Here is a 22,977-nt window from a genome sequence, read left to right as displayed (position 1 = left end):
AGGGGTAGGCAACATTCGATCGAATTGAACTTACCAAGTCCATGAGTGAGGGTCGGGCTGGATTCTCTGAGAAGTCTTCTCCTTGCAGGGTCCCCGCGGCGTCTTCTGGCTCTGAATTCACTCTGCCAGGCATCGGTCCTGGGCAGAGCCGACTGCGCATGCCCGCACTACAAGAAAATGGCCGCTTACAGTCAAAGCGGCCATTTTCTTGTAGCACGGGCATGCACAGTCGGCTCTGCCCAGGCCCGATGCCTGGCAGAGTGAATTCAGAGCCGGAAGACGCCGCGGGGAGAAGACTTCTAAAGGTAGGAGAAGAACCAGCGTTGATTGGCCGACTGTATAGCATTCGGCCAATCAACGCTCGTTCTGCATTGAATTTTTCCATTCGAATAGCAAGTGGTACTCGATTGAGTATGAGTATTTCGAATACCGTAGTATTCGATCTAATACCTACTCAATCGAATACTACTCGCTCATCTCTAATAATAAACAATGTATACTCACCTTTCCATTATGCCAGGGATGGATCCGACTGGGAGTCTCTGTTTAGGTCTCTAGTATTTATTTGCCTACTGCTTGCACTCGAGCGCATCTACCAATCAGAGCATCAACGTCAGCCACCGATTGCTGACGCGTTCCAGATCAAGAAAGAGCGAGGACCCGAAGAGAGACTTCTCTGCCTGAGACTCACCATACCATGTGAATGGAAACCTGTATGCAACTTTGCATTCTGACTGCATCCATCCTTCGATAGTTACTACTAGAAAGTCGAAAAGTCGGTATGAAATCCCAGCCATGTTCTATTAAAAATCAATTCCACAAAAATCAATCGTAACCTTATTTTCTGCACAGAAACCTTTTTGTCTTTGTGTTTTGTCCTTTGATGCCGTCAGAGTAGTTTTTAGTATCTCAAGGATAGAAGATGATCTGGATTCACCTTAGTAGTCGGTCGGATAATTTATTCTTATGTAAATGTTCGCTTTGCTCTTTTCCGTTATTTTATTTACTCCTCGTCCTCGCCATTACACTAATGGAACGGAATGAGAAAAAGTACTAATAAAGTAAATAGGAAATAGCAATTTAAAAGCCGCAGAATATTTTCCCCTCATTCTGTCTTTGTTTAATGTTGGTGGTAATGAGATATTTTTCTTTTTATTGACTTTTTCTATGAGTAGACGTAAAAGACAAAGGTGAACTAAAAGTGAATCTACACTTGTGTTTTATGGAATTCTATATACATATTGATCATGTGTATGGGGGGGGGGGGGGTTCTCGAATTTTCCCTGGCAGCAGAAGTCACGGGCAGAAAATGATCAGGCTGATGAATTTCAACATGCCCAATGATTTTGTTCTCATATTAATCAGGTCATCACTGGAGATGTCCGGCAACAACTTTCTTCCTTTCCCCATTCAGAACACATACCTGGCCAACTTTAGCCATGTATCTGAGTATATGGCCAGCTTTAGCCAAGGTATCTGAGTATATGGCCAGCTTTAGCCATGTATCTGAGTATATGGCCAGCTTTAGCCAAGGTATCTGAGTATATGGCCAGCTTTAGCCAAGGTATCTGAGTATATGGCCAGATTTAGCCACTTATCTGAGTATCTCATCAGCTTTAGCCACTTATCTGAGTATCGGGCCAGCTTTACCCATGTATCTGAGCATTAGGACAGCTTTACCCATGTATCTGAGTATATGGCCAGCTGTAGCCACGTATCTGAGTATCTGGTCAGCTGTAGCCACGTATCTGAGTATCTGGTCAGCTGTAGCCACGTATCTGAGCATTAGGACAGCTTTACCCATGTATCTGAGTATATGGCCAGCTGTAGCCACGTATCTGAGTATCTGGCCAGCTTTAGCCACGTATCTGAGTATCTGGTCAGCTTTAGCCACGTATCTGAGCATTGGGCCAGCTTTACCCATGTATCTGAGTATATGGCCAGCTTTAGCCACGTATTTGAGTATCGGGTCAGCTTTAGTCATGTATCTGAGTATCTGGCCAGCTTTAGCCACGTATCTGAGTATCTGTCCATCTTTAGCCATGTATTTGAGTATCTGGCCATCTTTAGCCATGTATATGAGTATCCGACCAGTTTTAGCCATGTATCTGAGTATCTGGCCAGCTTTAACCACGTATCTGAGTATCCGACCAGCTTTAGCCATGTATATGAGTATCTGGCGAGGTTTAGCCACCAGTATATATAGCACTGAGCTGGCATGGCGGAGTAGATGAGTCACATAAAGCATGTCTTATCTCCCTGTGTGTTTTAGCTTTGGGCAGTAAGTCAGACACACTCCTTCCTCTACATAGTCTACAGTGCTCCACGGGATCTTGTAATTTAGATATTGTTCCTTCCTTTATATCTCTAGTTCGGCTCTTTCTGTTCTCTCTTCTCTGTCTGATATTTGCATGGCACTTGATGCGGCCGGGGTGCCATTGTACTACACCTCTTATATTCTCTACTTTACCATCTTTATTCTTTGGGATTTAGATTGGAGTTTCCCTCTGCTTCATTCTCTATCACATGTTCAGTAGCAGAATATATTTTCAGTTGTTTCTGCTTAGAACTTCAGTGTTTTACATCTTAAAAGGAGTCTCTGCTTTAGATACTGCCTTGTGATAGGTTTTTTCATAGTATCTCCAGTGATCAGCTGCAATCTTCATAAGAACTTGGCAGCAAGTGTTTGATTTCTCTGCAGCACCCCCACAGGAGGAATGAAGCATTACATACCATGTATTTATATTGAAAACATTTGGAGGCTTTGTAATGCAAGACCGTATTATATAACTGCAGGATCAGACTACACAAAAAGTTTGTTTGTAGTCTGTAAGCATGGAGACAGCTCTGTATCAATAATATACAGTCCTATGAAAAAGTTTGGGCACCCCTATTAATCTTAATCATTTTTAGTTCTAAATATTTTGGTGTTTGCAGCAGCCATTTCAGTTTGATATATCTAATAACTGATGGACACAGTAATATTTCAGGATTGAAATGAGGTTTATTGTACTAACAGAAAATGTGCAATATGCATTAAACCGAAATTTGACCGGTGCAAAAGTATGGGCACCTCAACAGAAAAGTGACATTAATATTTAGTAGATCCTCCTTTTGCAAAGATAACAGCCTCTAGTCGCTTCCTGTAGCTTTTAATCAGTTCCTGGATCCTGGATGAAGGGATTTTGGACCATTCCTCTTTACAAAACAATTCGCGTTCAGTTCAGTTTGATGTCGCCGAGCATGGACAGCCCGCTTCAAATCATCCCACAGATGTTCAATGATATTCAGGTCTGGGGACTGGGATGGCCATTCCAGAACATTGTAATTGTTCCTCTGCATGAATGCCTGAGGATTTGGAGCAGTGTTTTGGATCATTGTCTTGCTGAAATATCCATCCCTGGCGTAACTTCAACTTCGTCACTGATTCTTGAACATTATTCTCAAGAATCTGCTGATACTAATTGGAATCCATGCGACTCTCAACTTTAACAAGATTCCCGGTGCCGGCATTGGCCACACAGCCACAAAGCATGATGGAACCTCCACCAAATTTTACAGTGGGTAGCAAGTGATTTTCTTGGAATGCTGTTTTTTTTTGGACGCCATGCATAACGCCTTTTTGTATGACCAAACAACTCAATCTTTGTTTCATCAGTCCACAGGACCTTCTTCCAAAATTCAGCTGGTTTGTCCAAATATGCTTTTGCATACCTCAGGTGACTCTGTTTGTGGCGTGCTTGCAGAAACGGCTTCTTTCTCATCACTCTCCCATACAGCTTCTCCTTGTGCAAAGTGCGCTGTATTGTTGGCCGATGCACAGTGACACCATCTGCAGCAAGATGATGCTGCAGCTCTTTGGAGGTGGTCTGTGGATTGTCCTTGACTGTTCTCTCCATTCTTCTTCTCTGCCTTTCTGATATTTTTCTTGGCCTGCCACTTCTGGGCTTAACAAGAACTGTCCCTGTGGTCTTCCATTTCCTTACTATGTTCCTCACAGTGGAAACTGACAGGTTAAATCTCTGAGACAACTTTTTGTATCCTTCCCCTGAACAACTATGTTGAACAATCTTTGTTTTCAGATCATTTGAGAGCGGGCTGTCCATGCTCAGCGACCATCAAACTTAACTGAACTTGAATTGTTTTGTAAAGAGGAATGGTCCAAAATACCTTCATCCAGGATCCAGGAACTGATTAAAAGCTACAGGAAGCGACTAGAGGCAAAAGGAGGATCTACTAAATATTAATGTCACTTTTCTGTTGAGGTGCCCATACTTTTGCACCGGTCAAATTTTGGTTTAATGCATATTGCGCATTTTCTGTTAGTACAATAAACCTCATTTCAATTCAGAAATATTACTGTGTCCATCAGTTATTAGATATATCAGACTGAAATGGCTGTTGCAAACACCAAAATATTTAGAACTAAAAATGATTAAGATTAATAGGGGTGCCCAAACTTTTTCATAGGACTGTAAGATATTTGTAGACAGGACTAGTAACAAAGTTAATTCACTGTATTTTAAGAGCATTGAAACAAAAAAGTCCACACATACATACCCTAGTTGTTTTTTTTGTTTTTTTGTTTTTTTTTGCCGTAACCTAATATGATTATTAAAGGGATATTCCTGTTTTGGTTATTTATGGCATGCCCACTGGATATATCATAAATGTCTTATCCTTGACCATTGAGCATTGATGTGTGGTAGCCAGTGGCTATGTTGTACTTGACAGGGTATATTGCATGAAGAGTTGGTCTTGCATCTGCATTGACTCCCAATTTACTATTATGAGGGTTATTGACATATCGAAACACTTGCTCAGCTATCACAGAAGTGAATGCAAAGAGTTGCGTGCAGGCGCCACCTCTTCACCTGAAAGTGGCTACATCAGGAAGAGGATCAGTGACTCCCATTCTGTAGAGGGGGATCCATAGGTGGGACTGACATTGGTCAGACATTTATGGCATACGTTGTGGATGGGATTACCCCTTTAAAGTAAAATAGATATATATTTTCATGTTGTTGGAGGAGATTCTATCAGTAATTTTGTCAGATTTGATGGCAAAACTAGGAAAGAGTGCCACGATGAAAATGACTATGAAAATCCAATGGTCCCATTATAAGTCAGTGGGGTCCTCTTGGCACCACTGCAATCTGTTGTAGGATGGATCCTGCAGAGCTTCATGGCCTTAAGGAATATCTAAGCAGAGCTATAATAACTTTCCAATAACGTTACCAACTTCTTCATCTTATTTGCTGTGTCTAGCGTTGGTTGCCTTGTAGAATTGCTTCCTACAACAAGTCTTCTATTTGACCTTTCCAAGCATTGTTCATTAAATTGTTTCTTTTGAGATGAGTCTACCTATTGGCCTCCTGGCACTTGTCTAATGACTTATCCATCATCATCCTGTCACCGCAATAGAAATAAACGCATGGCGCATCCGCTGGCAAATTCATTTAGTATTGCATCTGGGATCTCCAGCGCGAAGAGTCAGCACATCTCCGATACTGTGTTTGCCCAGTCATTTAAACAGGTTCATGGGATGAAAAACCTGAAATGTCTATTTATGGGGAGTTTAACAGAGCAAGTCCCGAGCCTATATCTTCAGTGGAAAGTCTTAAAGTCAATCTCCACCTTATAACATTACAATTAATTTAAGTTCCATATACTTTGCATATTCGTTTGTTCATTTGTCGTCTAGCACTCAAAATTGTTTCCAAATCTGAGCTCCAAATCCCGTATATAGGCATAGATTTAAAGGAGACCTTATACCACTTCCACCAATTCCAATGTTTAGGCGCTGAGCCACTGATTCCATCGCAGTTGGAATTTTTTTCTCCAGACCCCACCATTCCTGAGCAATCGATACTGTAAAATTCAACACAGAATATGCTAAGAAGACTCTCTACTGTCTGATGGGCAGTCCTTTCTGCCTGCTTTGGCTTGATACCACCCACTTGGCAACAGAGAATGTATCTGGCAGATCAGACACCAAAGTTAACTGTATTGATTGCTCAGGAATGGTGGGGACTGGAGAAAAAAAAAATCCTTCTGCCTTAGAACCAGCCGAGCAAGAGTTGGAACAACTGCAAAAGGGGAAAGGGGAAGGAGATTGAACAGCCCACTTACTTGTAATTCCACAAAAGGTGATTATACATTCCTCCACCGGGTTGAAAATAGGTATTATCTCCAGGAAGGAGTGAAGCACGTGGTTACTGCCCACCGACCGTGGGACGATTGCATAAGATGTGAAGATAAAGGAATCCAGCTCCACTCCAATTCCATAAAATGTAACTTTTATTGCATCAACTTAAAAAGATCCATAGAGGATGCAAACAGTGATTGATGTCACAGTAGGTCCATAACGATAAAAGGAAAGAGCTGACGCGTTTCGAGGTAGAAAAATGGACCTCTTAGTCGTAGCCTGATTCCCTTGCTTATGACAACCATATATATAAAGGGTCTAATTGCAAACACCTGATGCACTCACCAATTGTGACCATGTGTGAATGCAGCCAAACCCACAACAAAAATCAACAACAACTGACACATGACAACTATACAATGATAAAAGAAAAAAGGAAATAAAAACATGCAAATTTGATGGACATATATACGAAACATATAGTTATAAGTAAACATTTGAAAATTGTTCACATAAAACATTATACTGTAAAGTTCAACACATATAAACACATGCAGGACTAGAGACCCAAGAAATAATGTGTATCCAAATCCTCCTAAATACACTTTTGTACAATTAAACCAAATACCCATGTGAATACAAATATGAATAACGTATAAACATAGATGTCACACATTGCTCTAAAGAATACATGGCAACTTGAGAGTACAAAGGAACCAAAACATGGGTAATAACCCGTTAATATCTAATGAGAAAACAAAATAAACCATGTATATACAGAAAAGAGGGTAAGATCGCATAAAAAGTTTTTACCGGACACAAACTGGATATAAAGAATACGTGCGATTGTTGCACCCACCTAAAAGACACCAACCCGAAAGATAACACTCACGACGGCACAGATCACCCGACTCGGCCGCACCGCGATGATGAACCACCTACGGAGTAACGATAACCATGACTACTCCGCGCATGCGCCGAAAACCGTATCCGAGATACAACGAGAGGAGACGAAACAAAGGTCCCGTGACCAACAATATAACTCCAATAATTGATACGAGGTAAGTATGTATATGAAATAAGAATATTATTGTATTATACAAACGATGTTGATCCCCAAATAAAAAATTGCAATTTGGTTTAACCTTCGGTACATTATCCTGACATACCAAACTCAAACTAGACGCGCGAAAAAGATGAAATACTGAATAATCAGAAAACTAGTGTAAAAAGCTACTGGAACGATACAAGCTTTTATAAAGAGTATACCGAATACGATGACTCAATAAATGTATGAGATATCATTCCTACGATTGAGTCCTGTAGGGTAACGAGCTTTCAACTTCAGGATCCAAAATGCTTCCCGCAACCTAAGTTTATGATCCCAATTGCCGCCCCTCGGTGGTCTATTAACCCTTTCGATGACCTTAAATTCAAATGAAGACAAGTCACTATGGTGTATCTCAATAAAATGTTTAGAAGCTCCTGTCTGTTTGACAGAATTGGGATTCCGGACACCTTGAAGATGTTCCGAGATCCTGATTTTGACAGATCTCACTGTGCTTCCCACATAATTGAGATTGCAACTCTTACATGTAATCATGTACACCACATGTTCTGTGGTGCAATTGCTGAACTCCCTGATTTTGTACGTACATGATTTATTGGCATCAGTGAAATTGGAACTCTTTTTTGCAAATCTACATACCTGGCAACGACTAAGTCCACATCTAAAAAAGCCGGTTAAGTGTAGCCAAGTGTCTGTTCCTTTATTACCATTATTGATGTAAAGGCTTGGTGACAAATAATTGCCTACTGTCTGCCCCCGTTTGGCGACAAAATTACAGCCCTGGGACATGATGGCATGCAATTTGTCGTCTTGGCTCAAAAGGGGAAGATTTCTGCGAACAATATTGACTATTTCACCATAATTATCACTAAAACTGGTGGTAAAAAATACCCCAGCCTTTTTCTCCCGCTGTTTTTCCTCATGGAGAAGAGTCTGTCTATTTTTCCTAGATACAATGTTCCTTCCCCTATTGATCATCCATTTGGGGTAACCCCGATCACGAAATCTGTTGTACACCTCCTGGGCCTGAGTCTCATACTCCTCGTTATCCGTACAAGCCCTTTTAATCCTAGTGAATTCACCAATGGGTAGCGATCTGGTTGTATGTTTGGGGTGGGAGCTAGTAGCATACAGTAAGGTGTTGCCCGAGATCTTTTTACGGTAAGCACTTACAGAGACAGTGCCTTTCGACTCAATGCCCGTCAGGGTGATGTCTAAGAAATTTGAGCAAGAGTTGGAGCTGGTGGAAGTGATAACATTTTCTTTTTAAAGAGGTATTCTGGTTATTTTAAGTTACTCCTATTCACTGGACAGGTTGTAACTTACTGACTCCCATGAATACGAGAATGTGGTCTGGGGTCCTGGTCCCTGGTATGAATGGATAGTAATCAAGAGTCATATACTGTTCTTACATAGGACAACAGAAGTTACCTGACAGGTTCACTTAAAAAATATATTATTATGGCTGCTTTTAGCTCCCACTAGAGGGCGCTTAGGAGCTTTCTGCATACTATTTAATCTATCCATATAAAAATATTGTAGTATAGAATGAATTCTTATAGAAAGTCCAGAGAAATTCCAGCAATACAAATTTGTGAAAGCAGGAGTTAATTTTGGATAGCATACTGCTGCACAGGAGATGTGTTCAGTTATGATTCCTTGTTTTTGGTTTTTGTTGCTGTCTGAAAACCGCTCTATCCCTTCAGCTCTGAATTAATTTTCCACCACAAGCATCTCTTACACCTTGATTCGCTCTGATCCTCAGATACCATACCTCCATACCTGTGTGATTGACAGCCTTTCTGCCAATTAAGTCTGGGGCGGGTTCTGGACTTCCTATGTACAGGTCATCAGCCCACACATTCTTGCTGGCTATTATGACTCTGTCCTCAGTAAGCTGTTCTCTTTTCTATTGTATTGTATTACTGACTTCTGACCTTTGGCTTTTCTTTTGACTACTCTTTTGGATTAGGATTTGGTACTGCTTTGTCTCTCTGGTTTGACCTCGGCTTGCTGACTCCTCCTCTGCGTTGTATTGTCTTTTCCTGTTCTGTGTACACTTATCTAGAGAAGGGACCCAGTTGTCCCTGTCATTAGGACAGTTTAGGCATGTAAGTGGAGACAGGGACTGGGTTTTTTTCATGTTGCCTGTTTTTTTTTCTTTCAGGTGCAAAGAAAAATGGAAGGGAACAAGATGCCACCTCTATTCTCCCGAAATATCTCTCAGTAAGCCTGAATCTGATAACACAGGTACAAAGAATCCAACAACTAAAGACTATTTGTGCTTTATCTCATCTATGTAGCCCACTGGTATTCTGGTAATGTTAGGCTCCATTCACACTGAGTTTTTTGGTGAAGATTTTGGCGAGGAAAAAATCTGCTTCAGGAATTAGGAAATTTGCCAATACCACATGGATTTTTTCCAATTTCACATGGATTTTCCACCTCCCATTGACTGTGTTGGTTTTTGCAGGAGGAATATGCCTGAAGGAAGCTTTTTTTCCGCTAGCAGAAAAAATCCACTAGCGGAAAAAAAAAGCTAGCAGAACCCATAAAACTCTATGGGGACACTTTTTTTCCATGTGGGTTCTGACACGGATTCTGCACCAAAATATTTGCCAAAAAAATCTGTGTTAATGGACCCTTATCCTCGGTGGGATAGATATAAAAGAAATCACATAGAAAAGATTGTATTGTCCCTATTAGCAAAGTAGACCTTAACACCCCCTTCCATACCGTTGGGCCAGTTAACTAGCTTTTTGTTTGGTTCCTACTTCATGTAGGGGTGTCCTGCACAAATTCTTACCACTCAGGGGCCACACGGTGGCTCAGTGGTTAGCACTGCAGCCTTGCAGCACTGGAGTCCTGGTGTTCAAATCCCGCCAAGGAAAAATAACCATCTGCAAGAATTTTGTATGTTCTCCCCGTGTTTGCATGGATTTCCATCCCATATTCCAAAAAAAAAGAGACATACTGATAGGGAAAAATGTACATTGTGAGCTTTATGTGGGGCTCACAATCTACATTTAAAAGAAAAAAAAAAAAAAAAAATTCTTACCACTCAGTAAGGGAATGGCACTAACTAGGACTGGGCCCCCTTGCTCCAAGGATTCCATAGCCGCTGCCATAAATATTTCATTCCCCTTGAACTGTCATCGGCCAGGCTAACAATGGCCCTGTGACCTCATTAAAAGTACAGAGTGAATGAATGCATTACTAGTTATGGATACCCTTGTGTAGTGTTTTTGTAAATTATTGCATTGTATATATTTCGGTAAAAAAAAATTGTAATACATATTCATAAAAAGTCATCAACTGTCTTACAGTACTACCTGCTTTCTCCTACATTGCAGGCTGCTCTGTCCTGTTTCCAGTTGCTTCATTGTCCTAGATTTTCCTCTGCTGTCCTGAGAGATCATATATATATAACTAGGTTTTTACCTCTCCTATCCTGAGAGCTCATTCATATCCATTTAATAAGTTTTATCATATTGATCCTATATAGCTGAACCCTCAGTCTGCAACTCTGACAGATGTCAGAGGACACAGGACAAAGCTGCCTGCAATGTAGGAGAACACATCCAGACTACGGAGTAAAATTGGTTGAAAACCTTTAATATAAGCCTATTAGAAAAATGCCATATATCCCCACTTACTGTTAAATAATAAAAAGTCTCTGCGGCCCCGTATTTAAGAACAATAATAGATACTAGCTCTAGTATTCCCGTCTGTGACTGCTGCAGACCTCCTTTAAGCAAAACCAAAGAAGAAGTTATTATCTCATCAATGCTAATAGAAACTTTAATTGGACATTTGCATTGATGTTGGCCGACATACAGATGTTTCTATTTAAGAGTGTTTTCTGGAATGTTCTAAGTCAAGAAGGAAGACAGGACTATGGATAAATAGATAGATAGATAGATAGATAGATAGATAGATAGATAGATAGATGGATAGAAAGGTCCAGTCGCTTCCACAAACCTAGAGACAGGGCCGAAGGAGAATGGCGGGAGGATGTTTGGGCGACCTCATACATTCTAAAATGGCAAAGACTGGAAAACATTGCGCATACCCCTGAACTGTCCTGTAGCACAAGCATGTACACAAGCATATATTATACCTTCTATGGCAATAGAAATATTTAGCTAGCCAATATAGACTGAATCATTTAGATGGAGAAGTCCTTTAAGTCTACATAGAGCTGTACAATACCTAGAGTAATGACTATATTACTAAGGCTGAGATGTCTGGCTTCTTTCCATACAGGTCTGTGGATTGGTATTACCATTGGATTAATGTTTTTATTGACGGAAGTTATTATTGTCTTCTTCTGTTACTTCTGTAAAAGGTAAGATGGGATTCTTTACTGTAATGGAGCTCATGGCAAGAAATTGGTTCCATGTCTTAGCTGTACTATATATACTATAAATAATTGATAGTAAAAATGTTGAAAAGTATAGAAAAAGACAGCACTCCAAGGTAGTGGGGGAAAAAAAAAAACTATATATATATATATATATATATATATATATATATATATATATATATATATATATATATATATACAGTCCTATGAAAAAGTTTGGGCACCCCTATTAATCTTAATCATTTTTAGTTCTAAATATTTTGGTATTTGCAACAGCCATTTCAGTTTGATATATCTAATAACTGATGGACACAGTAATATTTCAGGATTGAAATGAGGTTTATTGTACTAACAGAAAATGTGCAATATGCATTAAACCAAAATTTGACCGGTGCAAAAGTATGGGCACCTCAACAGAAAAGTGACATTAATATTTAGTAGATCCTCCTTTTGCAAAGATAACAGCCTCTAGTCGCTTCCTGTAGCTTTTAATCAGTTCCTGGATCCTGGATAAAGGTATTTTGGACAAACAATTCAAGTTCAGTTAAGTTAGATGGTCGCCGAGCATGGACAGCCCGCTTCAAATCATCCCACAGATGTTCAATGATATTCAGGTCTGGGGACTGGGATGGCCATTCCAGAACATTGTAATTGTTCCTCTGCATGAATGCCTGAGGATTTGGAGCGGTGTTTTGGATCATTGTCTTGCTGAAATATCCATCCCCGGCGTAACTTCAACTTCGTCACTGATTCTTGAACATTATTCTCAAGAATCTGCTGATACTGAGTGGAATCCATGCGACTCTCAACTTTAACAAGATTCCCGATGCCGGCATTGGCCACACAGCCCCAAAGCATGATGGAACCTCCACCAAATTTTACAGTGGGTAGCATGTGTTTTTCTTGGAATGCTGTTTCTTTTTGGACGCCATGCATAACGCCTTTTTTTTATAACCAAACAACTCAATCTTTGTTTCCAAAATGAAGCTGGCTTGTCCAAATGTGCTTTTTCATACCTCAGGCAACTCTATTTGTGGCGTACGTGCAGAAACGGCTTCTTTCTCATCACTCTCCCATACAGCTTCTATTTGTGCAAAGTGCGCTGTATTGTTGACCGATGCACAGTGACACAATCTGCAGCAAGATGATGCTGCAGCTCTTTGGAGGTGGTCTGTGGATTGTCCTTGACTGTTCTCACCATTCTTCTTCTCTGCCTTTCTGATATTTTCTTGGCCTGCCACTTCTGGGCTTAACAAGAACTGTCCCTGTGGTCTTCCATTTCCTTACTATGTTCCTCACAGTGGAAACTGACAGGTTAAATCTCTGAGACAACTTTTTGTATCCTTCCCCTGAACAACTATGTTGAACAATCTTTGTTTTCAGATCATTTGAGAGTTGTTTTGAGTAGCCCATGATGCCACTCTTCAGAGGAGATTCAAATAGGAGATCAACTTGCAATTGGCCACCTTAAATACCTTTTCTTATGATTGGATACATCTGGCTATGAAGTTCAAAGCTCACTGAGGTTACAAAATCAATTTTGTGCTTCAGTAAGTCAGTAAAAAGTAGTTAGGGGAATTCAAATCAATAAAATGATAAGGGTGCCCATACTTTTGCACCGGTCAAATTTTGGTTTAATGCATATTGCACATTTTCTGTTAGTACAATAAACCTCATTTCAATCCTGAAATATTACTGTGTCCATCAGTTATTAGATATATCAAACTGAAATGGCTGTTGCAAACACCAAAATATTTAGAACAAAAAATGATTAAGATTAATAGGGGGGCCCAAACTTTTTCATAGGACTGTATATAACTCTATATGAGAGGGAGATGTTATATATTTGTCATACAAATGCAGATAGTTAGATATTAGATAGACATATGGGAAAAGTAGAGAAGACTGAAATGTCACTCCCAACGAATCAACAAAAAAGAGTCACATTGTATGAGTTTTTGGATTGCTGCATTTTTTTTTCCTTTTATTGAATTGACTTTGGACAAAGTTGTTTGCTGGCATTGATATTTATATGAAGAATGCAGTTTATTTATTTTTTTATAGATCGATTGAGAGAGAGAGAGAGATAGAAGATAGATAGATAGATAGATAGATAGATAGATATGAGATAGATAGATAGATAGATAGATAGATAGATAGATAGGAGATAGATAGATAGATAGATAGATAGATAGATAGATAGGAGATAGATAGATAGATAGATAGATAGATAGATAGATAGATAGATAGATAGGAGATAGATAGTAGATAGACAGACATGATAGGGAGATTTAGGGACATTTAGTTTATAACACAAGTTATAAAACTTTGACAAAATAACAATTTAATCTGAATGTGGAAGCCCCCCTGTTTGCTCCTGGAAGACTTTGGCATTTCTTTCCACAATGGATACTTTCACTTCCGACAGAAAATCTTCTTTATGAGAACATATAAAAATCAATACTATACAACTTTTCTATTTAACCCGCCCGTGCCCCTTAAAGATGACACAAGGGTACAGCTCAGCGCACACATTTTTTTTGTAAATCACAATTGGCTTGACAAACACAAGCCGAACAAAAGGTATATAACTGTACAGGACCGCTGATCAGTGGGGGGTAACATGAGGGGTGCAGATGTATCCGGGCCCAGGAACAATAGGGGGTCCATAAACTGTCTCTTCCTAATATAAATACATATAAAAGAATGGACCAAAGATTCCAGTACTTGTTATACAATATCCACGCTTACCAGATGTATTCTTTTAGACAGTCCTTTATTGAGCCAATCTTGTCACAACGCATTTCAGGATAAACTCATCCCTTCATCAGGTGTACAGTAGGCAAGGAGAAACATGCTAAGATAAGACCAGTGCAATAAAGCATACATTATAGTTAGGGGGTCAGTACAGCTTGTGCATTGGGACCCCAGAGCTTAATGTTATGTCCTTACTGGTCAGTAGACCCCGGGCGGGAGCTGCCAAGTGTCATGTCCAAGGGTCATGGATAATGCACACAATGATGTCACAGTAATACGAAGGTAATGCACACAATGATGTCACAGTAGCACCAGGATAACAATCCTTCATTTATCCCTAAATCTGCCTCCTGGAACATTACATGATCACCCAGTCCCACTAAAATTGGCAAATTTGGCTCACAAGTTACTGTGTATAGCCGGCTGTGAGTTGCTGGATTGAAGTAGTCGCCATGAGGCCTCCAGACTCAAATGTGGATTCATTGCTAATTATGATGCAGCCCCAGTCTGTAACAATCCAGTCCTCTGCAAACAAAGGTGACATCAAATATCCTTCTGCTAAGCACCTGGATATGGTCCAGGCAAACGCAAGGGTGTGTAATGAAAGCACTTACTGTATCTGGACGGGGGACAAGAAAACTGCAGGAGCAGTCAGTGGATCAAACAGTCCTTTATTGGTGTCCTGTCTGGGCCATGTGGAGTCCGTCTGCCATATGCATGTACCCTTATATATCAACTAGTCTCCACACTTCCTAACAGCTAGGTCAAAACACCATAGATGGTGGGCCAGTCCTTTTACACCATCCTGCTATTTTCAGCCTTTTTCATGTCTTCGAGTGGGTGAAATGTCTTCAAATGTGTCCTAGAAGCTTGTCTAACAGTCAACGATATATCTAACCAAGAGGTACACTACCCAAAAGTTGCCTCTGGGAGCCTTTATATAGCATAGCAGGGGAAGCTATTTTTTGCCCTCTTCTATCTAATAAGACATATCTGCCTGAGATATAACTGCATAATGGGGGGTCTAACATTTTTATCCGGGTGCGGTACTTTGTACCATGTAGAACCCTTTTATTCTCGCGATCTGTTTTTCCATCCACCCGCGCTCGTACCGTATTGCGTATGTGAGAATAACATTTGCTGTTATGGTCTCGTACATTGCAACGTCTCTTCCTTTAAAACTTCATGATCTCATGATTAAAATTAATGCTTTCTTTCATTTTATTCTCCAACAGGAAACATAAAGGCGATATTACCGGTGGGTTTTCCAATCCAAATTATGCAGAAAGCAGCAGGACTTCACAGAGCGAGGTGCATAAAATCTTTATCAACCATTACAGTGCATTTGCTTTGAGCCATAGAGGGACAGAGGAGCCGGGCTCGGCCATTATTCACATACTTATTCGTTCATGAAATGTGTTCTTTGTTTAGCAAACAAGCTGTGTGAACCGTGTCACATAGCAATATCCTGAATAGAGCCCTACACGGGGTCACGTGTCACATTAGCATATTATAAAAGGCGATAGAACCCGGGGTCTCGTCTATCCTCCTTCACATCTTACATAAAGTACAGTAACGTTTCCCTGACGTCATCTGAGATTTCATGTTTGGAATTAAAACAGGTGAAAATTCAGATTTTTTTTTATTATTAACTACTCAATGACTGGACAAATTTTCAATTTGGATTTATTTTTTATTTTTTTTTGTGCATCTAGATTCGAAGGCTATGATTTTTTTTATTTTATTATTTTATTACTTTTTGTTTTTTTGTACATGCATTGGGATAAGTTAACCCCAGTGAATGCAGCCTAGTATACAATACATTGCTGATCTGGGGCTTCTAGGACCCAGGAGCCTCCACAGTCCTCGGATCTTGGAGGATCACGTGATTACAATGCCAAATGTGCAAAGATGTGCAAGTATGTAGAGTTAATGGCCAAATACCTGGACCTGGGGGTGGCAAATGGTTAATAAAGCAAGCCAAAATGGGAAGCAGTAAGCAGATCAGAGGGGGGAGGCTCCTGCTGCAGCCACCCATCTTATAGTCACACACACGTCTCCAAACGCGTTCCTTCTAGCACTGACACTAACCTTTGCTTCCCTAAAATAAAGTTAAAAAAATATTATCCTGGACAACCCCTTTAAGGAAGAACTCATTCATTATGTACCTATCTCTCCAATCCAATCAGATCTAGCAAAATACACATGGAATGAGGAGTAGGGTTGAGCCGATCTTGAGATTTCGGGATCGATTTTAAAATCCGATTTCCGATCATTTTCCAGCCGATCCCGATCATAAAATTTGCTCAATGGCCAATCGGGATCCGATCTTTTCCGATCCCGATCGCTCGACCCTAATTGTATGTTATATATGCAGTGGGGTTGAGCCAATCTCGAGATTTCCAAATCAGATTTTCATCATTTTCCAGCCGATCCCGATCATGAAATTTGCACGATCGCTGATCGGGATCTGATCTTTTCTGATCCTGATCGCTCAACCCTAATGAGGAGCTAAAGTGACTTCCTGTGTAATGGACTGTACCACACAGGCTCTCCACAGGGGGAGACAGAAGGAGATCTCAGCTCAGCCTCCCCTACTCATAGGAGGGACTGATGGATCATAATGTCCCCTCATCATAAACAGGGCTGCTGTAGATTCTGGAATCCCTTTTATGGAGTAAACGATCACAACCCCTGATAGTGAAACCAGCACAGAGAATGAGAAGGATTAGAAGACTGCCCCCTGCAGGTAGATAGAGTACAGTCTCTAGCTGTGCCTGTGCTGATGCTTCATGGGATTGATAGCAAAGCAAAGAGAAAGAGAAATATAAAAGGCAAGATGGAGTCTGCAAAGGAGCAGAGGAGAAGCTGGACTGCAGGGATATGAGGACGGTATACATAAGAGACGCCTATACACTGACGAGGAAGTATAGTTCAGATGATAATGACCCCCTAGTGGGGTTGAACGATCGAGATTGGAAAAGATCGGATTCCGATCGGCGATCGGGATCAGGATCGGCTGGAAAATGATCGAAAATCGGATTTTAAAAATGATCCTGAAATCTCAAGATCGGCTCACCCAACCCTCTTGGCAACATTGTATAATTTCTATTTCTATGCAGCAGATTCTCAGACTTAATATATAGATTTCTTTACTATTTCTCTTCTCTTTTAGTTCTATGTGTCGGTGCATCCCAATGTCCACATCAGTGTATTTCCATGGAAGCCGGCCCATGAGGTACGTTATATTATATATGTCCAGTAAATAAAACGGTTTTACTCCAAATTGTCTAATTTCCCAATATATTTTGGATTTGAAGATCTCTGCTTGTTGTCAGTAAGTCTCTGAATACTGACCCTGGTTTCACAAAATTGTTTGTTATAGAGTATCAATACCTGTAAGGTACACAGCGGTAATCTTTTCTGCCGTGTGACTTCTCCGTGCGGCTAGCTGCAACGGGATGCCGATACAGCGCAACATCATCTCGTGGCGGCATCCCGCTCCTGATAAAGCCCAGATGAATGGGCCTAAGCAGGAGCGTGTCTTGAGCCGTGGACAATGGCCACAGAATCCATGGGACGATAGTTCATGTGGCTTCTTTTTCCCGCTAGATATTTTTGCAGGCGGATTCTGTGTCAAAATCCGCCTGCAAAAAACTCTGTGTGAACATACCCTAAGACGGACATTCCCAAGACAGATACTGTACATGTTGCTTCTTTGTTTAGCTCACAGAGCATTGTCTGGGCTGATACATTGTAACTACTGGTGGGCGAATATTTACAAGGTTCACCAGAAAGTTTTGTTGGTTCTATTATTAAATTCTGGGGGGTATAAAACATGGAATCCAGTGGCGTAACTAGGAATGGCTGGGACCCTGTGGCAAACTTTTGACATGGCTTCCCCCCACTCAATGCCGAAGACCCTGACTGACCCCCCCGCATTTCTGCACGCTCTATTATGCCCCTTAATGGCCCCTGCACACACTATTACGCCCCATAGTGGCCCCTGCACTTAATATTACACCCCATAGTGGTCCCTATACATAGTATTTTACCATATTTTGAACAGCCATGAACAATTATTATACTCTGGGGTCTTTTCAAGCCCCAGAGTATAATGATCGGAGACCAGGGAGGTGGGAACCAGCATAAAAAACACTGTTACTTACCAATCACGGCCGCAAAATAACGCGGCGTATACGATCCAGGCTCCCATTGAAATCAATGGGAGCTTTTACGGCGCTCAAAATCTCACATGCTGTATACGTGCCAGGTCACGCGGCACATTACTCCGTGTGAATGGATCCAAAGTTTGGAATCATCAGAGATTTATACGTATTAATGATAAGTTGCATTGAATATTGTATATCAATCTGCTCAGCTCCTCCTGCTATATAACATGCTGCCTGCAGATCAGAGACTGTGCGCAATGTGACTGGATCCCTTTAATAAGATTTATTTATGACAAAACATTGGGTTGGAGACATCGGCAAGCTCGGGCGGGAATGCTTCGGCATGAAGTTTGTACTATAACTCACGCTAGAAAGCCAATGTGAATTATACTTGAAATATTCGCCAGTTCCAGTTATTAAGAGGCTAGAACTAGTCTTATAGTCTTATATATAGTCTTTTCACGGCCTCTGACATTGGCAGTGTCTGTGCGCTGAATTCATTGCACTTTCATCTTTACCAGTATGCAACGGTTGCAGAAATATCAGTGCTGTTTCTGCACCTATATCACTGCACTGTCAGAGAGGCCAACCTTATAAAAGTATACTGTCAAGGGGGCGTGTCCCAGCACCAAGTGATGACACTGAGCTTGTAAGGCCGGCTTCTCCGACAGTGATATCAGTACCAAAGCTACCGATACCGATTTTCTCTGCAACCGGGCCATATATCAGTAAAGATGAAAGCACATGGTCGGCTTCATATAAAACCGACCAATGTCACATGACGTAAATTTCTCCCATTGTATCTCAGCCTTGTGTGTGTATTGTCAACTGAAACCGAGGTTTCCTCCAATGTCAGACTTTCAGCATGGCAATCCTCTCCATTATAAATCCGGGCTCTTAGACTGCATGCTCGCCATTCCCCGCTGATCTGGGTCGGATCAATGTAACACGGACATCCTCATCTCATCCCTTTCTGTTTGCCTATGGACTGTCCGTCTGTGAATTGTAATTGAGCAGGTATCTCGGGGACAGATTACAATGCTGGACCTGAGGGTATGAGCGATATTACGGAGAGATCTTATCGGAAGAGCGCGAGCAGTGATACTTCTGGTCACCTCGCTGCTCTCCTAGCCGCGCATGTACCGTACCTTTTCCCATAGGCACATCCAGTACTGGTATTGATTTACCCTTTGACGCTATAGTTAAAGGGGAGGGGGGAGTATTTCCTTTTAAGAAAATTGATGTGTTGTAACTTGTTGTAGACGTCTTCTTCAGAATTAATGGGGTTGTCTCATCAAGGTTATGTCATGCATTTGCTTTGCAGAGGGGGAGGTCTAGGCAAAGCCAAATGTGACCTTACTCAGCTTTGCAAAAAGTGAATTTCATGGTGAAAATGCTCGACATATCAGTAAAATAATACAGGAAAGGAAAATCTACTACATATAAACTAACCCTACTTAGTAGTTACTAATATCTGCATCACATCTGAATGCAGCCTTAAAGATACACTAAGTCAAAAAATGAATGATACAAAAACAGGGCAAACATTTGACCCCATCCGATATATAAGTCTGCAGGAGTATTTGCACACTCTTGAATCAAACAGTCCTGGACTGTAGTAATCTTGCAAAAATCACCAAGGGTTAAAAGGGTTTAAAAGGCTTAGTAATTGATGACCTATCCTCAGGATTGGCAGGGGTCCAACACCAGGGCCCCGCACCGATCAGCTGTATGGAAAGAACACAGTGATCGCTGCAGCCTCTTTACAGCACACAGGTTCTGGGGATATTATCACTCCTTAAAGAGGACCTTTCATCAGATCGGGCACAGGCAGTTCTATATACTGCTGGAAAGCTGACAGTGCGCTGAATTCGGCTTTCCCGATCTGTGCCCCGGGTAAAGCGCTATCGGTCCCGGTACTGTAGCTCTTTACAGTCAGAAGGGCGTTCCTGACAGTCTGTCAGGAACGTCCTTCTCCACAGCAGAGCCTATCGCGCTGTAATGTGTGAGCGGGGAAGAACGCCCCCTCCCTCTGCTCACAGTGCTTGTCCATAGACGAGTATTATCAGGAGGGGAGGGGGCGTTCCTCCCCGCTCACACTGTACAGCGCTATAGGCGCTGCTGTGGAGAAGGACGTTCCTGACTGACTGTCAGGAACGCCCTTCTGACTGTAAAGCGCTACGGTACCGGGACCGATAGCACTTTACCTGGGGCACAGATCGGGAAAACTGATAGTGCGTTGAATTCAGCGCACTGTCAGCTTTCCAGCAGTATATAGAACTGCCTGTGCCCAATCTGATGAAAGGTCCTCTTTAAGGAGACATCACCTTCATAGGCGTATGGAGACTTACAAAAGCCTTTTTGCTCCACAGGATGTAAATAGGAAAACAGTGCCTCTAGAGGGCAGCAAACTGAGGCACTGTTTTCCTATTTACATCTTGGGAAGCAGATTTGCATATTTTTACCAAGCACACAGTAATGTATATTCACCCCTGCTCGAAACAACTATTCTGCATGGTTCCCTGATCCCAGACCCCTGCTGATCTTCAATTCATAGCCTGTCCTAAGGATTAATAAATCCTGGAAAACCTATTTAGGCTGAAGCCCCACATTGGAGAAAAACAGCTTCTTTTATAGCAGATGGAGCCGACAATGGGTGTGATTCTGAGCTCTGACACTATCCACCTCTGAATCACGCCCCCTAGCTGACACCGCCTACCTTACCGTACTGAGTCTAAGTAGCAAACCAGACACCAAAAATAACAGCACTAATTGCTCAGGAACGACGGGCACTAGAGAAAAAATTCCAACGGAGCTGGAATCAGTGGAGCAGCCAAGACCTGGAGTTGGTGGAGTTGATCAGGTTCCCCACATTTCCAGGATGAATATTGGTCTAAGACCCTCTACAATTATTATTCCGCGGGGAGAGGTGACGGATCCGCCATTATTTCTCGCAGCTTTCATCAATCGTTTACTCATTTCATTTAGCTATAATTTATATGACATTCTAATATAAAATGCATTCCTTCTAATAAGATTTTTTATCTCATAGGATTCCCGGAAGGAATTGAAAGCCTGTTCATTCCCCAACCCTCTATATGGCAAAAAAGAAGAAAACCTGTAATTTTCATGTCACAGTCATCTTGTTCCGTGCAGAAATTTTCTGGAGATAAATTATAATATCATTTACGGCTCGGGCGATTGTTAATGTAAATACCACCTGCTGTTCCAGACAGACAAAGTAGGTAATAAATGGTTTCTCCGCGGTGGATATTAATATACGCCACCGGCTGACGGATAATACATCAGAGAATGGATGTGTTACTGGCAGATTCTGTCTGAGCCAGACATTACCACATGGAATCAATTCTATACATGTAACAAATTGAACGGTTGTGGCACAGGCCATAATGTAATTAAATCTTGCGTAAACCTTCATGTAGTGTGGTCGGAGTTTCTCGAATATTAATATACCGCACCATTCTCCATGGTTCTCCATACACATTAGTAGCTTCCCCCGGTGGAATTGACGGCTTCGCTTTATATAGTTAAAGGAACACTACTGACCTATAAGGGCCCCGGGATTTCCTCCCTTTATCTTCTCTCCTTTGGTTCTGTTTTGTCTCCTATTACGATGAAAACTGGGAAATCGATAAATCATTATATTTTTATAATAATTACATAAATAAAATGTTGGCTTTGTGTCCCAGGAGATCAGCCATGTGCCTTCTTCTTCTCGTTGTACTGTGTGACTGTAAGACAACTGGCTGGAGCGAGATACTCTCCAGATAATGGGGGAGCGGATCGGCATTCTATGCAAGATATGGAATGTTTCAGGATTCAGCAAGTGCAACTACCGTATATACTCGAGTATAAGCCGAATTTTTCAGCACAGTTTTTGTGCTGAAAAAAAGCCCCCCTCGGCTTATACTCGAGTCAAGCAAAAAGGTAGGTATCCCTGTGTCTGAAAGTGCCTGGTCTACTGAATATAGGGGATCTGCAGTGCTCCTGTTCCGTCGGGAAGGGGTTTATAGGAGCACTGCAGATACCCTATAGTCAGCCAGGCTGAATTCCAAGTGGAGGAAGAAAAATCAGTCCTCAAGCTCAGGGAAGGGGCAGACAGACAACCAAAACACCCCTTCCCCTTCCCCAGCACCCAGAAACTACTGCACCCAAAAACTCCGACCATTTTAATTTTTGAAATTTTACAGTAGCTGCTGTTTCCCCCCCTCGGCTTATACTCGAGTCAATAAGTTTTGCCAGTTTTTTGTGGTAAAATTAGGGGCCTCGGCTTATACACGGGTCGGCTTATACTCGAGTATATACGGTATGTTTCAAGTTTATTTTATGACTCCTTTCTAGACTTGGCTTCCAGCAATGGTTCACGATGCTCCGCTATATGGCTCCCTATAGAAACCTTAAATTATGGTATTATGAAATATGACATCCATATTAACAATATTCT

The 22,977-nt window shown here is 41.4% G+C and overlaps 1 protein-coding gene across 2 annotated transcripts in view; it reads left to right on the top strand.

Moving 5' to 3' along the window:
* MALRD1 (MAM and LDL receptor class A domain containing 1) overlaps positions 1 to 22,153 on the top strand; it is a 305,716-nt gene extending 283,563 nt beyond the window's left edge. For both annotated transcript variants that reach the window (XM_075271657.1, XM_075271658.1), the window contains 5 exons: positions 9,385 to 9,467; positions 11,484 to 11,565; positions 15,576 to 15,651; positions 17,516 to 17,578; positions 21,565 to 22,153. In XM_075271657.1, the coding sequence (XP_075127758.1) occupies positions 9,385 to 9,467; positions 11,484 to 11,565; positions 15,576 to 15,651; positions 17,516 to 17,578; positions 21,565 to 21,636 (376 nt within the window). In that variant the 3' untranslated portion in view covers positions 21,637 to 22,153. The remainder of the gene's footprint in view (positions 1 to 9,384; positions 9,468 to 11,483; positions 11,566 to 15,575; positions 15,652 to 17,515; positions 17,579 to 21,564) is intronic.
* Positions 22,154 to 22,977: the final 824 nt, after the last annotated feature.

Source organism: Leptodactylus fuscus, chromosome 4, assembly GCF_031893055.1.
Source record: "Leptodactylus fuscus isolate aLepFus1 chromosome 4, aLepFus1.hap2, whole genome shotgun sequence".
Classification (NCBI taxonomy): Eukaryota; Metazoa; Chordata; class Amphibia; order Anura; family Leptodactylidae; genus Leptodactylus; species Leptodactylus fuscus.
Note: the sequence above shows the minus strand (reverse complement) of the source record. Positions and strands in the feature narration are given on the sequence as shown.